At 38.0% G+C, this 9,609-nt stretch overlaps 2 protein-coding genes across 3 annotated transcripts; one reads left to right on the top strand and one right to left on the bottom strand.

The window, feature by feature from the left end:
- The first annotated feature begins 310 nt into the window (after positions 1-310).
- mlx (MAX dimerization protein MLX) lies at positions 311-6,532 on the top strand. The gene is made up of 8 exons (XM_080906418.1): positions 311-407; positions 1,326-1,365; positions 1,508-1,597; positions 3,223-3,329; positions 3,409-3,511; positions 3,941-4,040; positions 4,392-4,593; positions 4,689-6,532. Exons 1-8 carry the CDS (start codon positions 333-335, stop codon positions 4,743-4,745), a joined length of 774 nt encoding a protein of 257 aa, XP_080762544.1. The 5' UTR covers positions 311-332; the 3' UTR covers positions 4,746-6,532.
- Positions 6,533-6,672: 140 nt separating this feature from the next.
- On the bottom strand, positions 6,673-9,609 carry psmc3ip (PSMC3 interacting protein). 2 transcript variants are annotated; one of them, XM_080906419.1, is made up of 8 exons: positions 9,478-9,609; positions 9,014-9,114; positions 8,828-8,917; positions 8,643-8,754; positions 8,295-8,440; positions 7,454-7,507; positions 7,238-7,297; positions 6,673-7,148 (listed from the first exon to the last, which is right to left on the bottom strand). In XM_080906419.1, exons 1-8 carry the CDS (start codon positions 9,494-9,496, stop codon positions 7,092-7,094), a joined length of 639 nt encoding a protein of 212 aa, XP_080762545.1. In that variant the 5' UTR covers positions 9,497-9,609; the 3' UTR covers positions 6,673-7,091. The 2 variants fall into 2 exon arrangements, with proteins under 2 accessions (XP_080762545.1, XP_080762546.1); XM_080906420.1 differs by having other exon boundaries at positions 6,673-7,144.

The raw sequence follows: 9,609 nt of genomic DNA, 5'->3' as shown, positions 1-9,609 counted from the left end.
AAATGAGATAGGAAATGTTATCGCTAAAAAAAGAGATAAGCAGACCTGGAGGTGGCAGAGTTGAAGATGCTAAGATTTTCACTGGCCATGATGAACAAGATTAGAGAGCAGTTGAAAGAAAGCAGATTTATTTAAGTGTTTAGGAGACAAAGAACTGATAAAAAATATTATTTTAGTTTTCCTCTCTTACTATATACGCCTTCTGTTTGTTTGGTTTTTCTTTTCAATACAGTCTTTCTGTGACATAAACCTACATTTTATGCGGTCAGTCACTGCAGTATTACTTTCAAACCATGGGGTGGCGTTTTCAAGAACAGTTACAATTCACTACCATGGTGCACAGAAGAAGAAATTCGTCGCATTCCAAAATGACGGACCCGACAACATCTCCAGAGGACCAGTGGAAAGTGAGTAACTGCTATCAGAAACCTCTTTTTTGGTTTGAAATGACTCATGTGTTAGGCGTATGGCAGCACTGGCAAATGGCAAAAGCTGTGCTGTCTTAAAGTTGAAGCTTTAGTAAAGTGCAGGGAGTACACGGTTTGTTAGCTCCGTGGCTAACTAACGTTAGCATCCGAGGTTTTGATAACCTTAGAAAGCTGTATTGGTTAGCTAACCAATTGCCTACTTATGTAAACAAATCAGCCATTGTTCCCCCTATGGTGTATACAACATGTCTTCACCTACACACGCAAAGTTAAATAAAAGAAAAAAGGTCTGAGTAGCTGCTTGTTTCTTGCAAATCTACAGTGCAGCATCAGTGTTTGTGAAGCTCACATTACCTTGTCTGATAGGCTACTATATACTGTATATAATTAATTACCAGACCACAGAAATTGAAATTGTCTTCGTTCCACCGATTCCTTAATATGGAGTCTGTGGAAATAAAATAAATAATTAAAAATAATTAACATGTGTTCAGGGCCCCCATTTAAAAAAAATATGTCTCTGAAATAAATTGGGTATAGTAATTTTACAGTACGTAAGTAAACATGTAGTAGGATCTATTGTTTAAACTTAACATATATTCATTTTTCCCCCTCCTGAGCTTTTGAGACTTTGGAAACCACAAATTAGACAGCTGTGCCCTACATCAAACAATAGTTCTGTGATGAAGGCTCTTATTTTCTACAGCTTTTTACCCACCTGTTTTCCTGAATTGGACAAATCAGGGCAATGCTCAGTGGGGGCTTAACTGGCTGGCTATTGCTCTTTTGTCAAACAAATGTAGGGCAGCACAGCGTTTTCCCTTGTCATTAGCTGCACAGCCTCTTATTTTTTTTTTGCCTTTTTCTGTCTTCTGCTCTCTCGTGATGGCTCGGCAGACATCCGATGGTGCTTTCAGCGATGGTGGCTTTGACAACAGTGAGTATTCAGTCAGTTCTTGTGTTGTACTTCATCACCAGTGTAATCTGATCTCTCACATGATACTGATTATAGATGTACATCAAAATATGTTTTGATTTTGTTGTGAGTTATGTTTGATCACTGCTGTCTTGTTGTCTAGGTTATATCTCTGAAGCAATCAGAAAGGGTACTGTAGTGTCCCGGGCCAACAGTATCGGCTCAACAAGTGCCTCTTCAGTGCCAAATACAGGTACTGGGTTTGAATGTTGTATATTTATGTGATAGTTTGATACTAGTAATGTAATTGTAGTGTAGGTTAATTGTTTACTTGTTTAGTTGTTGTAGCCTGAGCCAGTCAGATATTTATAAAAAAAAAGTTTCATTTTTGTTTATTTAGTGTAAAAGCGAAATACAATGAGACTTAGGCTACGTTCACACTGCAGGTCTTAATGCTCAATTCCGATTTTTTGATCAAATCCGATTTTTTTGTCTGCTCGTTCACACTACAAATAAAATGCGACAGCAAACGCTCTCTAGTGTGAACGCTCAAAGCGGCCCGAATGCGCAAAAGAAGACGTCACACACAACGTGCTCTGTTTAGACCCAGAGCAAACTATATTGTTTGACTGATGGCCCTTAATATAAAGACTTCGGACTTCATGTTTCCCAATTTTTGCTTTAAGTTATTTTGTTATTTACATAATAATGTAAATAACCTAATAATGATCCTTATTGCTGTTTTAGAGGAGCGGTGCTTCAAAGGATAGTTGCAGATTTCTGTCAGAATCTGCAGGTTATGCAGTACAAATAAAATGTTCACGTTTCTCCAACGTTGTCTTCCCAGCAGTCTCACCGGATGGCCAGGAAGCGTTCGCGATGTCTTCTCGGGCGCTTCTCTGGCGCTGATAATTGGCGTCTGTCTTATGTCAGTGACGTAAAAGACGGATTTAATGCGACTTGACCGTTCACACAGCAGTCGCTTTCTGAAACATCGGATATGGATCGGATTCAGTACCACATACGAAAGTGACCCAGATCGGATTTGAAAATATCGGATTTGTGCCGTTCACACTGTCACACCATGATCGGATATGGGTCGCATAGGGTCAAAAAAATCGGATTTGATGCGCTTTCGCCTGCAGTGTGAACGTAGCCATAGAGACAGCTTTGCTTATATTTCTCCATGATTTGTACAAAAGGAAAAATCTCTCTTGCTTGTGATTAATAAAAAATATATATTAAGCTTAGCTCTAAAGCTTTTATTTTTATTTATTCCAGAAGTTAGAAAATGTATATGTTACATTAACAAAACAGTAAACATGGCCCTGAAATATGTCTTAAAAAACAAAAACACAGTTTGAATAAATATAAATAAAGATCTAAAAAAATTTTGTATTGCTATTCCAGCAGTTAATTTTCACATTTATTTTACTCTATTTTGCTGTACAATGTTTTGTGACTGCTTTATACATACAATTTTCTTACTTCCCAAACACAGGGATTGCTGTGTGAGGTAGAAAATATTTCCTATATCATTCCATGTTTAATTATGGAAACGTGTTTCGTATTTTACAATATTTTCTTAAATTCTTTGAGGGTTTTATGAGATGTTAAATAATAATTTACTTTGTAAATTAAGTGCATCACAGTAATTCATACTGATGAAAAACAATGAGGTTGCCTATATGTGTGAAATGAGTGCCAACACAGGAATGACTCCAGGGTTAATAATCTTGTACAGTTATGAATTGATTTGATCAACTTTTTAAAAATAGCTACCTCAGCATTTTGTAAGTTGGCTAACAAAAACACTGCTAATGTCATGGTTCAGATTTTTATTTTTTCATTAATGAGTATTAATCTATTCCCACATAGATGATGAAGACAGCGACTACAGGCATGAAACATATAAGGACTCGTATAAAGATCGTCGGAGACAAGCACACACACAAGCTGAGCAGAAGCGTAGAGATGCTATTAAAGTAAGGACACACATCTTGAAAGTTGGAGATTTGCTTTAACTTTTTTCAGTAGTTACTAGTTGCTCTCTTTTAACATTAGAAAGGATATGATGACCTCCAGTCAATCGTTCCAACCTGCCAGCAGCAGTCTGAATTTGCGGTGGGAGCACAGAAGATCAGCAAGGCTACTATTCTGCAAAAAAGTAAGATGTGGTCAAACATAACCTTTGTTAACATTTGAACAAACTTGGACTGCCTCTGCTGAGTAACCTTGACTTCAGATTTAGTTTGAGATAATCTATATATTAATTAATACATCTGACATCTTGATAAGAAAAGAGCACAAAACAATAGTACTGAACTTGTTTTGTATGGTGCTAGCTTTCATTTAGTTACATCTCACTTGGCCACATTTAACAATAAAAAGAGACGATAGACTAAGTTCAAGGAAGAACAGATATTTCCTGTCTTGCAGGGGCTCCTTTACCCAACAAAAGGGGAAGTAACAGTACCAACACCCTCAGTATAAAGGTTAACTTTCAACAGTGTACCTAAAACTTGTGTATAAGGCAAAAATCCCCAACTGACGATTTCTTGGTTGTTGTTGTGTTGTTTTTTTGGGTTTTTTTTAGCAATTGACTACATCCATTTCCTTCACAAAGAAAAGAAGAAGCAAGAGGAGGAAGTTTCTGTCCTAAGAAAAGAAGTGATGGCGCTTAAGATTATGAAAACGTGAGTGGTTTAAAATTCATAAGCCAAACTGCTTTTTCCACATTGTGTACTTCACAGGTCTTCTTTTTTTTGGCGATCTGAGACTTCCCTAAATCCTCTCAACATACCTGCACTGTGTGCAAGTCGCATCTTTTCTCCATCCAGACCGATGAAAAGACAGATTGTAAAAAGAATGCTGGTCTGGGGGCAAAGAAAGAAAACTTTGGAGTAGGGAATGCATTGATGTGTGCTTTTATCCATGTTCTCAAAAGAATGATTCAAATTCATTGTTTATGAAATTATATTAACCACCCCCCCACCCCCCACCCCCCTTTTTTTTTTTTTTTTTTTTTTTTTTTAATGTTTTAATAGGAACTATGAGCACATAGTGAAGGCTCACCAGAACAACCCACAGCAGGGAGAGGATCAGGTGTCGGACCAGGTCAAGTTCAACATCTTTCAGAGCATCATGGACTGCCTGTTTCAATCTTTCAGCAACTCTGTTTCAGTGAGCAGCTTCCAAGAACTTTCGGCCTGTGTTTTCAGTTGGATTGAGGAACACTGCAAGCCACAGGTAAGGAGTATGTTTAAAAAAAACCCATGAGAACTTTATTATTTTGTGTATGTTGAGGTATTTATAGTTTGTTTTCTGCTTATGTTCTTTCCTAGACACTGCGGGAGTTTGTTGTTGGAGTGCTGCGGCAGCTCAACGGTCAGCTTTACTGACTGCACCTGGCCTCTAGTTAACTCCCAAAAATGGACTTTTTGAGCTTACTCTGGCCTCTAAGAGTAAAAAAATGTTGATCAGCCTCAAGCTATGCCACAGTATTTACTCACTTTGACTCATCAGTGACTCCCTGGCTGCAATTTGATTACCTCATCACACGTGGCAGAGGTGAAAGGTGGCATTGGAATGAGCAGATATAAGTTTAATGCAAATCACTTTAAGCTTTGAAATGTACATACATGTTTAACTGAGTGTATTTCAGGATATTCTGATTGTTATTTGATTTGGGAACCCAGCAGTACAGAAGTCACTGAAAGTGCAGTTTTCAATGTGTCAGGCAGGCAAAATATTGTGTTTAACTAATGGTAATCACCATCTGCAGTAGCCATAGTTGCCCACACTGAGATAAAAAACATGAGGGGAGATTAGATCTTAATAGCGAGAACTCTTCTTACAGATTGAGTGAACTGATGGTAAAGTTTATGGTGCATTTTTAAAATAATCAACAGAGAGAAAAGAGGGGAAGGGAACTCATGAGCCAACACGTTCCCCTCTTTCACATCAAGCATGACTTTGTAGCTTAATGCTGAACCAAAGGAGCTGTTTCAGCTTCAGTGGACGAACACTGAGCCACTCCTCAGCTGTAGCAGATAATGGAAACTACTGCAGAGTAACAATCATTGCTAAGCGTGTTATCAGGAAAATGCTATATGAGGTCTCAACAATTTATCACTGAGATTTGGCTTGTAATCCGACACATTTTGAGATGTACATAAATGGAGCTGTGACAAGCTGATAAAGTGCTGAAATGTCAAATTATTGTATGTATAAATTTAAATGTCTTTACAGTGTGCCATTTAAAATTTTATAGTTGTCGTATTTCAATTCAATTTGGCTTCAATGGCAGGAAATGTAATGAGTATTCTCTCTCATAATTGAGCTACATCACACTATGAAGCAATGTGTGTGGTGATCTTTCTGCAACTTTCAGATTTTCCTTTAATCAAAAAGCTTAAAATTTCAGCTTCAGTTGGTCCAAATCCAGCAGAATGAATATTGTTTACTTTTGTTATCAGTGGTTCTCAGTGGCTAAGATGCAGTTCATGCCATGTTGTGTATCAGCCAGAACCTGCTTTTTTTTTTTCTCACCAAAAACTCCCTTTGAACTGCAGCAGCCAAGTTCATGCTGTGTGTTGAGATTTACAGCTGCTGTGTGCTGAATTATGAGTGAATTTCAAGTAGGTGACAGCTCATTTTAATGAAGGTTTTTTTGTTGTTTCTATAAACATCCTTTCCTGTGTTAGCTGTATTCATGGAAATGTTTTTGTTTTTGTAACTGGCTTAAGTTGTTTCAAGTGTATTAATAATTCTATTATACAAGCCATGTACACTCAGTGGCCACTTTTAGTTACCCCCCCCCTGTAAAATCCAGTCTGAAATCTGAGCCTTAAATTCTGCTTTATAACATTTTTTTCTTTCTTTAAATGTACACCAGCAGATGGGTGTCATCTATGCATCAATGTACAGCTCTGTTAGTGTTGTAGTTTGCTGTGGTGTTGAATGTTGACGTTTTTAATTGACAATCCAAGGAGGTTGAATATTTAAAATAGGTTTTAAATCTGTACCTCTGAGAGAACACTGTGTATTTGATTGTATTTAATTTCATAGGTTTGCCTAATAAAGTGGCCACTGAGGGGTTTTTTTTGTCATCCAAATTATGTGGAAATGGAGCATCTGTGCATAACAATAACAGGAAAAATCATAAAGCTAGGCAGTGGTTCCCAACTATGCAGCTAATGCAACTTATTTTATTTATGCTTCACAAGAATTAAACTAAAACAATTGTGGCGCTTCAGCATCAGAATTTATGGTCTTGACCATTTAATAAGCAGAAAACAGTGCAACTGTAATTCAAAAACATAGATATATACATTATACATTTTAATTTATGCTTTCAGAAAATAAAAGCAAGATGGAGTTGAACAAGAACAGATTTTAAACATTTAAATAAAGCCTTGACATTTTCACTGGAAAGCTCAGGATTGGTTAAATCTGTTTAAAAGGGAAAATTTAAACCAGCGTTGCCTTTGAGGTGAAGAGCATGACTGTGTTGTCAATTGATGTGAAAGTCTTGAGAGTTTCACAAGCAACAAAGCAGTTTTTTATAAAAACATACTTTCAGTTATGAACTTTTTTTCAATTAAAGCATTTATTAAAGTTGAACTATCTATTCAAAAAAAAAAAAAAAGGCCATAAATAAAGTATTCTCTGGGCTTCAGATTGCTTTCCTGTGTAATCCATTTGCTTAGATTAGTGGCAAGGTGACTGTAAAAGAACTTTCTTGTTCAAGTATTTGGAGGAACTACTTTACAGTCCTCATCAGTCTCCACTCCAACTTCTTCCTGTGAGGAAGCAGAATATTGCAGGTAATAGCAAGAACTTTATTTTATTCTTAAAAAAGATTTTTTTTTTTTTAGTGTCTTAAACTCACCAGGAACTCCTTTTTGCTCTTTGGATAACCCTCGAGGATTGCATTTGTCATGTCTGAAGCCTAACACAAACAAGGTGCCAAACACTTTAATAACATATCCATATGCAGTTTCACTCACACTGATGAAAGGGATTGTACGGCATTTTTTAAATACATGGCATGCAATACGAAACATGAGCTATGAATACAAAAAGGAACTTAAGTGAAAAAGATTACCAGTCTCTTCCTCTTTTTCCACTCTTTAACGTAGAGATCTCGTTCTTTATAAACCTGCAAATTAAAAATAATAATATATATAAGCAGCTGGATAGCGTAGTGGTAAGGTTACACACCTTTGGAGCAGGAGTGGCAAGTTCGATACCCAACATCCACGTTGCAGGTCCAACGTTCGGAAGAAGGGACTGCTCTCACAGTTAGAGATTGATGAGGTACAAAAAAATGCTATGGCAAGGGGGAGCCAGTACAACAGGTTGGGGGGGAGATATCATTATCACCCCCACCAGAGATTGGGTACCAAGCCCCAAGTGCGCCAGAAGAAGGATTGTTGAGTGCAAGAGATCATGGCAAGCTGGATCCTCCGTTACCAAGACTACGTGAAGTACCCCGAGAGGCTTTACTAGATGATGTGAATGCAGCACTATGCCGCCACCATTACCGAGACTAACAAGCTGATCTACAGTGAAATGAGATGTTAAACAGCCACATGGGAGCAGTACCCTACTCTGTAGGAAAAAAACCCCAGCCCCATCCAAGGTCAACAACAGTATATGCACAGTTGACTCATGAATCATTAAGATTTTTATGACACTGTGGAAGACAGAGGACAACTGAAGGCTGTAGACCATGGTACTCAAACAGGGAGAAGGGACAGCGAGATGGGGATTCATTGGCAAATGGGTGCGATGACATAGCCTAGTTCCATAATTAAAATTTTACTGAAACGTGTGAATATGACAAATATGGAAAAAAAAAAAAAAAGTCGGTAAGGGGGAAATACTTTTTCACAGCATTTATAAATAAGAGAGGCCATGGGACAGATCCCTGGTGGATTCCTCACCTTGTCCTTCTCCTCTGGCGTGATGTGATTTGAGGCCGACTTTATCTTCTCCAGTCGGGCTCTGTACCCAGAACACTCTGCTTTTAGCTCCTGGATCTCTGACACCATTTCCTCTGTTGTAAGGGAGCTGTTTAGCTCCTTCAGTTCTGTCATCACAGATTTCACACAAATTTACAGAACATCCCCTTTCAAACATATGCAGTAGAACAAAAACAACACGTGTAGAGAAAAGAGAAGTGGGGACAAGCCTCATCGTAAACCGTTTACTGTATCAAACAGCCACATCTTGTGGCTTAACAGTGCGCAAAATCTGAGAAGATAGTGTCAGTGATTAGCAGAAAATGTCACCTGCATCCAGCTGCCTGCAGCTCTGGGTAAGGGATTGCACCTCTTCACTGAGCTCTGAGATCTGATGGTCTATTGCCTTCAGGTCTGCATCGTTCACATCTTTGAACTGAGTCTGTGGGACAGATTGAGTTATTCCGGTTACTTATAAATTATATGTGCATAATATTCCAGACAAACAGACTAACCTGGTCAGCAAAATAAATCTTTTGCTTGCCATATATTTTCTCCTTTATCTTGCCTTCCAGGGCCAGCAGCTCCATGGCTTTGACCACTGCCTGTTGGAAGAAATGTGTAAAAACCACTTAGTTGTAGGCTATGAAAAACAGGTTAATTTTAGGCATCTAATTGTCTCATTGAAGTGTTAAACTCACCGTTTTGCCCAGACCATGTTGCTTTTGTAAATTCGAGAAGACATCCTGAGCGCTATAGGGCCGGTTCTTCTCATTTAGGTAGGCAAGGATGACGCCCGCCCCTGTGAATGACAGCAGGACAAGTTTAACGTTTATCTAAACTTACCATAACATTACACTTAACTTATACTAGAAGTAGATTTTCATGATTATGTTAATATCTAATAGTGTAATATCGCTGGCCACAATCATCATCCTAATCTATTTTAATATAAATATGATTCCCCTCCTTAAAACAAGTATATCGTTTGGAAAAGTGGAAGAAGAATAAAAACACGGAGCTCGTCTCAGCTAACGCTAGCTTGTAGCCGTTTGGCTAAACGTTTCCTTTTATCTGTGACTTTTAACAATCGTCGTTCGCTCAGTGCAAGCGACTGACAAGCCATCTAACTTGTTATAGCCTAGAATATAAACTTTTTACCTACCGTTATCTTTTTTACTCATTTCCAACTACTCCACTTTAGCTTTCCAGATCCGAGTTTCGCGCAAAACGTACGTCACGGAAAAGATCGTTCATGCTAAAAGATGCAACACACCAGCACAAAATCCGTCTTCTG

Source organism: Rhamphochromis sp. 'chilingali', assembly GCF_963969265.1.
Source record: "Rhamphochromis sp. 'chilingali' genome assembly, chromosome: 15".
NCBI lineage: Eukaryota > Metazoa > Chordata > Actinopteri > Cichliformes > Cichlidae > Rhamphochromis > Rhamphochromis sp. 'chilingali'.
This window is presented reverse-complemented; position numbering and strand designations above follow the sequence as displayed.